Genomic DNA, 14,853 nt, shown 5'->3' with positions numbered 1-14,853 from the left:
GTAAACTGCTTGGATCCTTTTAGGCCATTATGCGGTATATAAAGTTTTTAATAAACATAAACATATTCAGTTAAAATTAAGCTATCCAGTTATCTTTCTTTCAGATTTTCAGAAAACTTAGGGACCTTTAACTAAAGGTGTTAAGCCCCAAAGTGCACTTAATGTACCCAAAAAGGATTAACCATCGCCTTCCAAGCTGCCAAGCTAAACCCATGGCTAACCCAAATGGCCCTCAAGGCCCCCAACTACCTCGGCTTTAGAAAAATGCTCAAAACCCACCTCTTCCAAGACCAGGATCCTTAATGCCCCTTCCTAACTAAATAAACCCCCCCCCCCTCACTACCTCTCCCCCCTTCCCCCCTGGCAACTCTGATCAATTTGGTCTTGAACTGCTTGTTACTCTGTTTTAATTGATGTGAACCACTTGTAACTCTGTTTAATTGATGTGAACTGCCTAGAACTCTTCTGGGTATGGCGGTATACAAGAATAAAGTTATTATTAATATAATGTTTATGTTTGTTCAAATTTGATATACCACTGAATCTTACAGAGTTCTCAGTGGTTTACATATCTTTTACAGGTACTTCAAGCATTTTCCCTATCTGTCCCGGTGGGCTCACAATCTATCATATATACTTGACTTGCCCCGGGTCACAGGGAGCAGCGCAGGGTTTTGAACTCACAACCTCAGGGTGATGAGGTTGTTGATCTAACCACTGCACTACATGTTAGTGTTGTGCAGTAAGTTGCCAGTTAGTGCATACTAAGGCCCGGATTCTCTAACTAGTGCTGATATTTTAGGCGCCAGTAGGCCCATCCTGTGCATAAAAGTCACCTGAAAGCCTGAAGGCTACTGAAGTGCTGTATATTCAGGTAGAGTAGGTATTTTTTTGTATCTGAAAGGCTCACAATTACAAAATAAAAGAGTTAAAGTGGGATTTCAATCATAATTCTTTAATTTAAAGTCCACTGCACTAACTATTAGGCTGCCCCTTTGCTCGGCCTGGATATCTGTGTGGCTATTTTTCCTCAAAATGATGCCAGACAGTTGATGTCCCTATCCCTGTTTTTTGCCGTTAATAAGTTGGATGTTTCATTTTGCATAATGTCTATCCATTTTGGATGTTCTCTGCCAAAAACGTCCATATTCGAACTGTGGAGATATGGGGGAGGCATCAGAACTGAGGTAGGGGAACATCTGAATTGGGGGGTGGAGAGTAGAGTGGGGGGGGATCAGAAAGGGGGGATATGGTGGGTTAATTGGGTTTGGGAAATTGAAGTGGGGGAATCTGTGGAGATTGGGGGGGGGGAGAATCAGTGTGTAGCAAAGTACGTAGCTGCATTAATCGATTAGTGTTTAACACACCTACTCTGCTTCCCCCGTCACTTAAAAAATAGAATCCATGTTTTATCATGTGGGAAGCATGTGCCGATGTCAAAATTACACGAGACGTCTGAGCGTGCCCTGTGGCAAGGCATTTTAAGTTGTGGTAAACACAGATTATTGCTTACCGCGGCTTAGTAAAAGGGGTGCTGAAAAGTTCTCAGCCCAACCAACTTCCTAAATTCTCAGCATTCTTTGGCACTGTAGCTGAAAAGAGTGTTATTTCTTGAAGTACCAATTTGCAGAAACGAAATTCTGTGTTTTGACATTCTTTCATGTCATTGAACCATAACCACGTCATTGTCTTCTTGTTTGGACTGAGAACTTTTCAGCACCCCCTTGTATGTTATATTATAGAAAATCTGTGTTTTCAATGATCACATCCAAGCATGGATACATAGGCAGTGGAACGCTTTTTGTTTGGGGGGGAGAAAGGTCCACCCTTGACCTCTTTCTCTGGCTCCCGGCTGCCCCACCTATCTCCTCCCTGGCCACTGTCGTTTTAAATCTTTGGCCAGCTGTAGAATGAAGACTTCCCGGGCACGCTGACGGCAGCAGCAGGCTTACTCGTTGCAGCCGACGGTTGCCAAAAGATTTAAAATGAAAACAGCCATGGAGGAAATGGGTGGGGGAGTTGGGAGAGCCATAACTCTTCTGACCTCTGACTGCCAATTTTTGGGGGAGCCATGGCCCCTGTGGCCACCCCCATTCCGATACCCATGCATGGATAGAATTCCAAAATAACAGTTATTGTAGTTCATAGCTATGGGCTAAAAATGAATAGTTATGGTCAGTTATACAGTAGTTTATTATTTGTAGTCCACCCATATCCAGATCAGAGAACAATTAACATACATAATAAAATATATAGCAATAAAGCATTTCTAATATACAATTAGACAAATACACCAATGTGCTTCCTTACAACAATCCAACAGTTTCTACAAACAGAACATCAGTCAAACCTGAGCAAAGGCCTTGTACAGCAAATACTGTCAAAGTGGTTTCTTAAACATGGCTAAGTTTGTCAAGTCCACAGGAAGTTTGTTCCGCTCATAGGCCCAGACTCTATAGGATGCCCAGTCTCAGAAGCCGCCTAAGCGGCTTTTGAGAATCGCACATGGGCGACCTATAGAGAATCACGCCTAAGCCCACCTAAGAGCCCGATTCTCTAACTGATATCCATGTGACAGGCGCTGGTTAGAGAATCGGGTTGATGCTGAGTTTATCGCGGCAAAAGATCTCCCTGCCACAATAAGTTTAGCAACAACCCATTCCCACCCATCCACGAAGACTACTAGCAGGAAGGATGCCCAATACCTCCTACCGGAACACCCCCCCGAACATCTCCGGCAGGAGGGATGCTCAATCCCTCCTGCTGGAACACTCCCACCCCTACCAAACATCGCCGGTAGGAGGGATGCCCAGTCCCTCCTGCTGGAACCCCCCACCCTCCCGACATAGCATGCATTCTCCCACCAGACCCCTGTAGCCCATCCCCCGAACCCCCAACCAACCCCTTCAGACCACCCCAGTCCCCCTGGAAACTCCCTACCTTAAATCGCAGGCTGGCCTAAGGCATCCTTCCTGTCTCCAGCTGGCTAGCCTGCCTTCTCAATAATGGCAGACCTGCCCCTTCCTGGTGCATCATGGGATGCACCGGGGAGGGGCCTTAGGCCTTGATTGGCCAAGGCACTTAAGGCCCCACCCATAGGAGGGGCCTTAGGCACCTGGGCTAACCGGAATCTTAGAACCAATTTGTAGTGCATTCTGGGATGCACTGGGAGTGGCTTAAGATTTTGATTGGCCAGATACCTTAGGCCACTCCCATGTGCATCCTTCCTGCTGGTGGTGTATGGGGGGTGTTCCAGCAACAGGGACTGGGCATCCCTCCTGCTGGCGATGTATGGGAGTGGGTGGGGTGTTCTGGCAGCAGGGACTGGGCATCCCTCTTGCCAGGGACAGGCGGCCGTAGTCACAGCTGCTAAACTTATCACAGCAGGGAGATTCCTTCCCACGATAAGCTTAGCGGCTGCGTCTGCTTACATATTACACATCTTCCGCGGGCCTAGGGAGGCACGTTCGGCCACCTAGGTCCGTCTAAGGCTACTTCTGGGCCAAGCTATACCCACAGCTAGCTTTTGGCGAGCTTAGGCGGGCTTGCACACCTCCCTAGGTTCCCGGAGGTACTTCCAATGTAGACAGCCTACCTTGGAAGGTTTTTTTTTTTTTAAAGAGTGCGTCCCTTTTGATTGGTTAGGAGCAGATGGCCACCTACAATCAGGACGCCATTTATAGAATTTGGCTCATAAGGGCAGCTACTGAAAAAGTGCTAGTTCTTGTTTTGTTCAATTTCCAATGATGATACTGAAGGATCGTTTGTTGATCAATAGATAAACATTGTCAATCTTCTCAGAATTTCATTAAAAACAGAAAAAATACAGTACCTGGGCCAGATTCATCAATGTATCTCTGAAGTGACCAGAGGTCTCGGCACAGATGTCCTGTTGAAGATCACTGTTGTATTCTGCACAATTGAAAAAAAGGGTCTTTTATATGCGCATATATTTCATTTTAATGGTCTCATAAAGGTTTAATATCAAATGACTATAAAATCCCTTCAATGCATAGTTATTCATTGTGCCTTTTAAAATCTTTTCACAGGCCCATAATGGTGTTGCTAATCTTTTGTTATCTATTGTAGGTTAACTCTGGCCAGCCATACTATCATCCAAGTGTTAGTTTGCTATTATTTAAAAAGGCACAGCCATCTCCAAAAAACAATTAACTCTGAACTCGGTGTGAGTCATCTGAAAACAAGTATTAAATGATATCCAGTACAGTATGACTTAAACAAGAGTCTTGACCTATTTCCAATTAGAAAAACCTTTGCTGAGTTTGAGGAACAGAAATGATCAGGGTTCAAAAATTTTGCCATAACTTACTCCCCAGAGAATCAGAGGTAGTTACGGCACACCAAGAGGGCAAATCTAGAAATTGGTGCCTCCAGGAAGGCTCATCGATACAAGATGCTGAGTGTCAATTCTATAATGAAATCTGTATGCCAAAATGTCATTATAGAATACTAGAGTAAACTCAAATTTAGTCAGGGCCATTTATGCCAGGTCACTGGCTTGGGCAAACACTTAGGTGAGCCTAAGTGTGCCAGGCAAAGCGCATAACTTATAGCATTTTATAAGTTAAACATGTATGTTGAAAGATCTGCTCTGGAACGGGATGATTCAATGCGGGTCGTTTCATCGCAGCTGCAATAAAACGGCCACAATGAATTGTCCCATTACAGGGAGGCTGGGCTTCTGAGACGAGCAGCTGAAAGCTCTGGCCGGGCCTCCCTGCCAGCTACCTCTGACCACTTGTTATGAAGAGCACCTCTGGCGGCAGCTTCTCCCTTATCAGTAATGCAGCTGAAGAGCAAACTCTGGCACAGGGCCCATTCTCCCCGCTAGGGTTACCAGACATCTGGATTTCCTCGAAATCGCATCAGGCAGGGGGGCATCCATGCATGCGTGGATGCTACATGATGATGTCACGTGCACATGCATGTGATGTCATCGCATCTGCGCATGCGCAGATGCCCTCCTGCCTGATGAGAGTAGGTAGTGGGGGGGCAGGACAGGGGTGGGGCTAGGGCGGGATTGGGGTGTAACGGGGTAGGGATGGGTGGAACTGGGTGGGCCTGGGGGAGGGAATAGGGATCTGGGTTGTACTAAAGTAAAATCTGGTAACCCTAGCCATGCATGCTTCCAGGCCTCACCCTGTGGCCTGCTGCTCACCACCTCCTGGTTTACCCCCTCGCCCTGAGGTTTGCTGCTCTGTGGCCTGCTGCTAATTCTGGGGGTGTTGTTGGGGACATTGTGGTATAATTTTGGATGGGTGTGTGGGCATTGTCCCCATATGCTGAATTGGATTCATCATGGCCAGTTCATCACACTGAAACGGCTGCGATGAACTAGCTGCGATAAATTGTTTTAGACCCACATACCCTGCCTCTCCCATGCTCTGCCTATGTGTATGCCCCCTTGCAATCATACTATGGCAGCTACCATGCTCATTTATAGAATTGCATTTCACCTGTTAATGTGGCAGATAATTCAGTGTAGATAACACCGTCTCAATAGATGTAGCCATCTGCAATGGCGTTAAAATGAAAAAAAGTTCTTAATCATGCATTAACCGTATGGCAACAGTTAACACAGTTACTGCATGTTAATTTTGATAAAAATCATACAAACCTATCTACGGTTTCATAAATAGGCCTCTTGGTGTTATACTGGTGCTGCAGCACCTGAGAGCAATGACACATTATGCATGAACTTCTGTATAATGCAACAAAAATAAATAGAAATTACGCATTAAGTAGGCTTCTTTCATTTGAAAAATTTCTCCATTGGTTCTTGAGGCTAAAATATCAATCAGACAGTTTTCTTCTGTTCCTGCTCCCTGCAAATACAAAAAGAAATAATTACATTTGCAGAAATATTCAATCAATTGATGAGAATAGGACAGAATACAGTTAACGCTTTGTTAGACTCATCCCTATGCAACAATGGCTGATTTGGAATGATCACATGGCGAGTGTATACTGTATGTGTAGCAGGGTACCAAAATGCTCTTAATTAACCTGTGTCTAAAGCAAGGGTTCTCAACTTAGTCCTCTGGACACTGAGCCAGTAAGATTTTCAGGATATCTACAATGAGATCAATTTTCATGAACTACCTCCATTCTATACAAATCTATCTCATTGTAGGTATCCAGAAAACCCAACTGGCTAGGTATGTTCCAAGACTGGGTTAAGAAACCCTGGGCTACTTGTAAAATACCCATGTCTGTGTTATCATTTCCCTCGGTGAGAAATTCCCTAACCCCTATGTGTCCTGTTTGTCTGTTTTAATTAGATTGCAAGCTCTATTGAGCGGGGATTGTCTCTTACATGTTTAATGTACTGTGCCACATACATCCGTCTAGCAGCGCTATAGAAATGATAAGTAGTAGTGGTAGTAGTAGTAGTTGTTGTAACTCCTTGCATACCCGGATGCTGGGAAGGGACGCACAAAGTTAATTTGATTTGATAGGACCAGAGCTGGGACCCACTCATAGAATGGGATCCCACAGGAAGCATGCACCAGATTTTCACATTCTCTCTTTGAATAATGCAGACAACATCAGGATGCAAAGTCCAAAACACTCCAACTTTTTGGAAAATAAGCAGAGGCACTTTCCTTGAATAGTATACAGTTTCTTTAAGGATACTACTATCCATTCAGTCGCGTCCAACCCTTGCATACTCTGTAAGCCAGTCCTTGCCTTGCTTCCCTGTTTTCTAATTGCTTGATGTTCATTCCCATGTCATTCTTGATGGTATCCAGTCAACGGGCCTTTAGTCTCACCTGCTTCCTTTTACCACTGACCATTCCGAGTAGCCATAAGCAGCAGAACACTTTTTTATTGGGGAGACCAAAAGCTCCACCCATACCCCGCCCAAGCTCCATCCCTGACCCCACCCCCATAATAATAATAGTATTAATTGTAATATCATTTTAAAATTCATTTTTCATAAATACACACACTATAATCTTATTAACAAAACATAATGGTTAACCACAAAATTAAACTACACAAAGCATACTGTATGCTTCTCAACATTCATTCCTACCAGAACACCTGCCTTGGTCACACATGCAGAACACAGATAACCCCTTTGCAAATACAGGACCACATACTAAAAGTACTAATATACACAAATGAAACCCTAAGATGCCAGACTGTACATGCATTATAACACCAGAGAAATTGAAATAAATTAATTTCTTCCTGAGCAGTGCAAAATATAGACAGCAGATATAAATTCTCAAAATGGACATATTTCAATTAGTGGCCCCCCTGTTCCGACGCCTATGCAAGTAGCATCTCCTTTTCTAGTGAATTCACCCCATCACATGTCCGAAATAGGTCAGTGTCTGGCAATCTTGCCTTCCAGGGACAACTCTAGGTTTATATTGATCAAGAACATCTTTGTTGGTGATCCTAGCTGTCCATGGGATTCTCTCTGCTTTCATGAGTGTCCATGTCTCGCAGCCATATGTTGCAATATGAAACATAATGGCAATGGTAATGACACATCCAGCTATTTACAAACTCATCCTACACTCTGAAAAGTATGATGTGATAATCTTTTTAATTCAAGGGGTCAGTTGATGGGATATGACTCACAGCCCCAAACTCTTCTCAATCAGGCTGCACTGATGAGCTCTGACCAAAAGACAAATCTCCTGCCCAGATCCAGTCCTTAAATCTCTTCTGGAGTGAGGTCACAAAGCTAGGACCACCTTCCAGGAAGTCCAGGAACTGACTTGGCTTTGTTACGGGTTTTCTTAGGCTTCTGTAAACTGCTGGAACTCCTCTCCTGAGTCCCTAGCCTTTTCCAGATGTGCCTGCCTGTTTTCACATAGTCTGTGGTTCCAATGGAAACCCAGGTGCATGAGCTCTTACTCCAACTGTAGCTCTGAATGCTAGGGTGCCCTTCTACACCAGTACACAGCACACAGCACTGATAATTTAAAAACTCTCAACTTGCAGTTCTGGAAAATAGATGCACCCCGTTAACTCCTCACTTCAGTGCATACAATTTGCCCAGGGCTTGGGTTACCATATTTAACGACGGACAAACCCTGACGCATAGCCCTGCCCCCAAAAAGCCTCGTCTTTTTTTTTTTTTTTTCATGACCTGCAGGCCACGTCTGGAGGCTCTCCAGCATACATGGATGCATGTAGCATCATCTGTGCATGCTTGTTGAAGGCCCTCCAGACGGGGCCGGAGCTTGGCGCTTTCCAAAACCCAGACAAACTGCCAGGTTTTGGAAAGTCTGTCAAGGAACATGAACAGTCCTCTAAAAAGAGGGCATGTCTTGGTTTTCCCAGACGTCTGGTAACCCTACCTAAGTACTAAAGTGATGTAATGGGAAGGGGTAATGCATTTGATGTACTGCCTTTCTGTGGTATAACCAAAGTAGTTTACATATTATATGCAGGTATTTTCTCTGTACCTAGTGGGCTCATAATCTAAGTTTTGTACCTGGGACAATGGAGGGTTAGGTGGTTTGTTTAAGATCACAGGGAACTGTTGTGGGATTTCAACCCAGTTCCCCTGGATCTGATTCTGTTGTACTAACCATCAGGCACTGTTAGTAGGTGTGTATCTTTATAAATAAAAGATCGTGTCCTTTAGGTCTTAGGGAAAATTTTTGCCAGATTAATCATTGTATACTCATGGAATCCAAGAGACTCAGGCCTCGATGTTCAAGGCCTTCCAAGAAAATACTCATAGGGGCTTTAAAAAAAATAAAAAAAATCCCTTTGTGTGTTTCTTGGTTGATAGTTTGCACCTGCAAACTTTGGGCCAGATTCTATAAATGACGCTGAAAATTAGGTGCTAGGAAAAATCCACACTCAGCGTCGTTCAATAAGGACACTCTGGGATGGATGCCCTCTATTGAATAGTGCTTAATGTGGATTTCCACGTCCAACTGTGGGAACGAGGACTTAGATCTGCTGAAACCTGCTGTAAATTCTGGCACAAAAGTTGGGTGTGGTTCTTATTCTATAAACACTGCACCTACATTTTATGAACACCTATGAATAACCTATGTCCTTCCCATGGCCACACCCCATTTAGAGTTGCACATGATCCAATTTAGGTGCTTATTGTACTAGAATAGCGTACAGTCAGATCTGCGTGCAAATCATAGTGCCTTATCTCCAAAAATTAAATCATTGAAATTGATTAATTTTGCATGTGGTTCTAGGATCCACACCCAATTTTGGGCATCTAAATTTGGACAATCTGTATAGAAACCTGTGGCATAGTAAGGGGGGTGGGGGGGGGCAGACCGCCCTGGAAACTGTCTTGATGGGGGCACCAGCATCTCTCCACCCCTTATGCTACACTTGCACCCTCCTTCCCCCCTGTGCCTCTTTAAATCTTCACCAGCGTGAGCAACTTCTTTGGCCTGCTGCTCTCACCGGCCTGGCTCCCTTCGGAAATCACTTACGGGTCACGGGGCAAGAAAGTAGCATCAGAGGGAAAGTCAATGCTGGTGCGAGCAGCAGGCCAGAAGAGTTGCTCACGCTGGCAAAAAGAGATATGGGGGGTGGGAGGGGGGGAGGAAGAGAGGTCTTGAGTGTGGTGTAAGGGGCAGAAGGAGCAGGAGAGCAGAGAGAAGGCACAGGAGGCGGCCATCTCCTACCTTTGCTACTTCACTGATAGAAACTCTGGAATTGTATGTAGTTATATAGCTATGGATCCTGTTGAAAGAAGGATTTTCAGAGAAAAACCTCACAGGAATTCAAAATTGGCCTCAACATTTTGTTCATCCAGATGGACTCTTTTGTGACAGTTGGTACTCCAGAGATTCCTCTGGACTTCAAAGGGAAGATGAATCAACTCCCTACTGTTGGGAAAGCCTAGGCTTTTGTTCTATCTGTGAACCAAGCTGGCAACTTTGGAAGCAAGTATAGAACTGAAGCTATCAAAATCACAAATACATGGTCAACCTCTGAAATTTGAACTGAAAGGGTGTTGTGTAGACAAGTACCATTCCTCTAATTCAGTGGCATGATGAATTCTTTATTATTTGGTTTCCTAGTTTTGTTGATAAGTACAGCGTATTCTGCATTTTTAAGATAAGAACATTATTGTACCATCATTTAGTCCAATCTTTGCAAGCAGAAAGAGTGCAATCAATCTGAATTACAGAACACATCTGAAATCCATTTAATGTACTTCAGTTGGTTGGAATAAATGTAATTTTGTGAAATTATTATATACAAAATGATGGTTCGTAATTCCAAAAGCAAGTACCTTCATAGCATGCCAGAGTTCATGGGCATCGTAGGTTGGTGGAGGATACATCAGGCCCACCATAACGTCTTTGAAATGATCTGATAAATTCTCTTTCAAATCCACAATTATATCCTTTGTAAAAGAAATAAGGAACAATGATGAAAGAGCAACATCAACAAAAATGCCCCAGGAAGTTTAATAGTTCATACAATCTTCTGTACTGCAGCATGAATAAACATAACGAGAAAGATCTCACTCTGAGAAGTGGTTTCTTTCCCGAGGGAATGAGGAAATGTAGAGTATGGTAGCAGAGAAAAAGTATACAAGTGCAATTTGGATGTTTTAATCTTCTGAAATGTTATCAAGCTGATGGAATAAGTCTGAGCATTGTGCAAATCTTAACTTAAAGCTTCCAGAATTCAGAGGTCAATCTGAGGAGCAACAGCAACTCCTGCAACTTTTTGTAAGGCACATGGTGGTGCACTGTTAATCACCTTTTTCCTTTACCCTCAAATTATATCTATCACTTGTTTGTTCTGTCATATCTCTCCCAGTTCAGAGATCCTTTTGTCATGTCAAAAATTTCTCATAGTACAGTAAATTGAATGGAACCTCTGGGTTTATGCAATCTTATAGTAACTCCAAAATATCTGCTAGGATGTGTAATGAGGCCAACAGCCCCTACGCTGACAGAATTAAGTTGGTAAGCAGCTAAGTTATAACTGGAAATGAATCCTAGGGAGAGAAAGCATGGTGAAATTAGCTGTTGAAAGTGGAAGCTGTAGCTGGTGCTTATCAAGGATTTTGAGCAGCCACAGCAATATCCATTATCCCACCAAAGTGTGTCTCAATGGTCTACTTCCCACCTAGGTTGTGACCTACCATATGTGGTGTGAATGACCCAAGCTGTGGGAAGTGCTGAGTTATTGGACACAAAGAACTAAAGGAGATAACAGATAACAGGCTCAAGGAATTTACGAGCTGCTTAGTTTTGGAAAGAAAAGAATCATGAATAGCGCATACCAGAAGGCTGAAAGTTCACAGTCAAGTTCCAGAAACTTAGTACCGGCATGATGGATGAACTAGAATTGCGCAAAAAAGAAAGACTAGCTTAACTCTAATAAGAGGACGGGCTACTGGGCCTGATGGACCATTGGTCTGACCCAGTAAGGTTATTCTTATGTTCTTATAAAGAGGGCACTAGTATATTGTGGTATTGTATATCCTTATTTAAATAAAGTGTCCCCCTCTAAAACCTGGTCTAGTGTCTCAATGGCAGTGTACTGCTATATTGAGAACTCTGGCTCTATTCTGGAGTCGGGTATTATATTACCCAGGTCAGCCTTCATATCTTTGAAATGAAAAGTGTTAAGAAAAGTGTGGAATAACTTGTAAGTTTCATGGCTCCACATCATTCTCTTCTTAGTTGGGCTGAGAACTTTTCAGCAGCCCCTCATTGGTACTTGCACCTAAAGTTAGGAGTGAAACTATGGAGTTACATTAATCTTCCATAATGGCAATTACACTTGAAATTAACATTCTAGAATTCACGCTTAGCGTGCATTATCCCAGCACTTAACTTCAGACTAGAGGTCTGCACGGGAACGGGGATCACGGGAATCCCGCGGGAGTCCCATGGGAATCCCCCCCTAACCCACGGGACTCCCACGGGGACCCCCCCTCTGGCCCATGGGACTCCCACGGGGACCCTCCTCGCCAACGGGACTCCCACGGGGATGGAAGGCTTTGAAAGCAGGGTTCGTCCATATAATATAATGGACACGTCAGCCTTAATAAAAGAGGGGGTTTATAAGTTAATTACCTTCCACAAGGCAAACAGCAGCGCAAACACAAAAGAAACTGTGGAATTGATGATCCTGTCAGAAGAAATTGCTGCTTTTTATGGGGACAGGTGGGGATTGAGGTAATTCCTTGCGGGGATGGGTAGGGCGGAAAGGATCTTGACGGGGACGGGTGGGACGGAGAGGATCCTGGCGAGGACGGAGAGGATCCTGGTGGGGACGGGCGGGGATGGGTAGGATTTCTGTCCCCACGCAACTCTCTACTTCAGACAACCTGTAAAGAATTGCCCCTATTATTTCTCATTGCCTTAAGTACCCACTTAGATTGTAAGCTTTTTTGGGTAGAGTCATTTGTACCTGATAGTTATCACCACTGTTTAACTCTGCATATGTCCAGCAGCACTATTAAAATGCATAATTTAATTATTATCACTATTACATCCTCAAATGTACGGTTCGTACGCTGATAACAATTGTCTCCCTTGCCAAAAGATCTAGTAGTCGATAAGCTGTGCATGCCAGTAAGTAACCCCACAGTTACTGAGCAAAGCCCACACTCTCCAGAAAGGATTATGAAAATCAGCCACAGGGTGTCTTCAGTATAATCAACATGACAGAAAAAGAAAAGATAATAAAATAGCCACTGAAATTAAAACATGAATTTATGATGAAGAAACAATCAGTAATATAAATGGAATGTGCTTTATGGGACAACTACTAAATCAAACTTGGAATACAAATTAATTCATTAAGACGTTTCTCAGCTGACAGCGTGTCTGCAGGAAAAAGGATTAATGGGAAAAATGAAGACTAATTAAAAATTACCCCTTGCAAGGAGAATGGAGGTACATAGAAAGAAATGCTAAGCGAGAATGAATAATTCGAAATGATCATTTTTGGTGTTCATATATTTTTTTTATTGAATTCAAAACAGCATTGGGCAGTCAAGAAAGAAAGGAAAGCACCTGGCTCAGAGACAGCCACAGCCAGAGAGGCTAGAATAAAAAAGACCGAAGAGAGAAAAATAGAGGTGAGATGTACATGACCAAGAAAGTTTTGATTTGTTTCAATTTTTCAGAATTGATTTCCAGTGTTCCTCTGTGTGTGTGTGTGTATATATGTTTCACACATTCGTTTTTAAAAATAACTTTTAAAATATGTATGTGTAACTGCCAGGGCCCATCCTGTGGCTGATTATGATCTGCAGAGGCCAGCTCCAGTATACCTTCAAGAGTTTAAAAAATTTTTTTTTATATATATATCTTTATTAGATTTTCAAACTACAATTGTGCAACAAGTAATTCAGTACATAAAATATCACAAGATAAGCACAATAAACTTTCAGACATTAATATACAATTAAATTTTCCCCACCCTCCCACCCAATACTCAAATAAAATAAAACCCACAAGAAACTATCCATATATACCCTGAATCAAGTTCCAATGCAACTCCCTTCCTCCACCCCCCAACCCACCCTGGATGTGTATGTTTACAAGTCTATAAAATAAAATCAATTATTCTTCCTTACAAAATTTAGCCAATGGCTCCCAAACATCCATAAACTTTCTGTAACGCCCTTGCTGTATGGCCATGAAACGTTCCATTTTAAAAATGTAACACAGAGATCCCCACCAAAAATTGTAACTTAATCGATCCTTAAAATGAGCTATATAGCAACCCCTGTCATTATAAATAGAAGTTTGTTATTTCGATTAGATATTTGGCTTTTAGCTCTCATCAATGTACCAAATAAAATGATGTCATACTTTAATGCCACTGGATTTTCCAATATGTTGTTCACTCGATCCCATATGGACCTCCAAAATTTAAGTATCAAGGGACAATAGTATAATAAATGATCCATAGTCCCAGCTTTGAGATGACAGTGCCAGCAACTATCTAATTTTGATCTAGTCTAGAATTTGTATTAGGGCCGAGTACTCTAATTAGAAAATGAATGATATAAATTGATAAACTAAGGTCAGTACCGGACAGACTTGTGTGCTCTGTGTCCCATATTTGGTGACTTGGTTTAGAATGGGCTGGGGAGGGCTTCGATTTGGATCATGTGGATGGTGCTGGGCAGACTCTACAGTCTGTATCTTGCAAACAAAGAGATGGCTTGGATAGGCTAGCATGAGCTTCGATGGCAACTCCAGTAGCTAGAAACTAAGGACAGTGTTGGGTGGACTGTATGGTTAGTGGTCCAGAAATAACTGAGAATAAAAAGACAATTTAATGTAATTATGAATTTATAATACATGGAATAAGGGCCTGGAATCCTGAGTTTAAAAAAATTGGGTTTAAAAAAATCTTTGGACAAATTCCTGAAGAAAAAGTCCATAAATTGCTATTAAGGTAAGACTTGGCAAAAACCTCTGCCTATCTCTTGGTTGCAGCATAGAATCTTGTTGGGGTTTTTAAAAAAAATTATTATTTATTTGTAAATTTCAAATTATTTATCAAGCATACAAAACTTGTTCAGAAAGCTTGTTAGAAGAACTAAGTATTACATTTTGCTTCAGTCTCAAGCTCTTGTTTCTTTTAGGAATTGTCTTTATTTCTCACCGATAGTAAATCTTGGATCAATGTGGACCTGAGTAAAATTGAACCTTAATGTTAATTGCTTTCTATTTGTTGGCTTGTAGCCATCTGTTTTTTCTCTTTTTGAATATGATCTAAGTTCAATTTTGTTATTTTTTAAAATTCTTCCCAGGTACATGTTACCCAGGTACCTGTTGGAAGCAGGATACTGGGCAGGGTAGACCATTAGTCTAACCCAGTACAGCAACTCTTAAGAAC

At 42.5% G+C, this 14,853-nt stretch overlaps 1 protein-coding gene across 1 annotated transcript in view; it reads right to left on the bottom strand.

Moving 5' to 3' along the window:
* Nucleotides 1-14,853, bottom strand: part of ANXA10 (annexin A10) — a 166,647-nt gene that overhangs the window by 34,014 nt on the left and 117,780 nt on the right. Inside the window, exons 4-6 of the mRNA XM_033958721.1 lie at nucleotides 10,265-10,378; nucleotides 5,756-5,846; nucleotides 3,833-3,912 (exon numbers count right to left, since the gene is read on the bottom strand). Coding sequence (XP_033814612.1) covers nucleotides 3,833-3,912; nucleotides 5,756-5,846; nucleotides 10,265-10,378 — 285 coding nt within the window. The remainder of the gene's footprint in view (nucleotides 1-3,832; nucleotides 3,913-5,755; nucleotides 5,847-10,264; nucleotides 10,379-14,853) is intronic.

The sequence above is a fragment of the Geotrypetes seraphini genome, chromosome 1 (assembly GCF_902459505.1).
Source record: "Geotrypetes seraphini chromosome 1, aGeoSer1.1, whole genome shotgun sequence".
Lineage (NCBI taxonomy): Eukaryota > Metazoa > Chordata > Amphibia > Gymnophiona > Dermophiidae > Geotrypetes > Geotrypetes seraphini.
The sequence above is the reverse complement of the archived record's forward strand: the minus strand, read 5'-3'. Positions and strand labels throughout refer to the sequence as shown.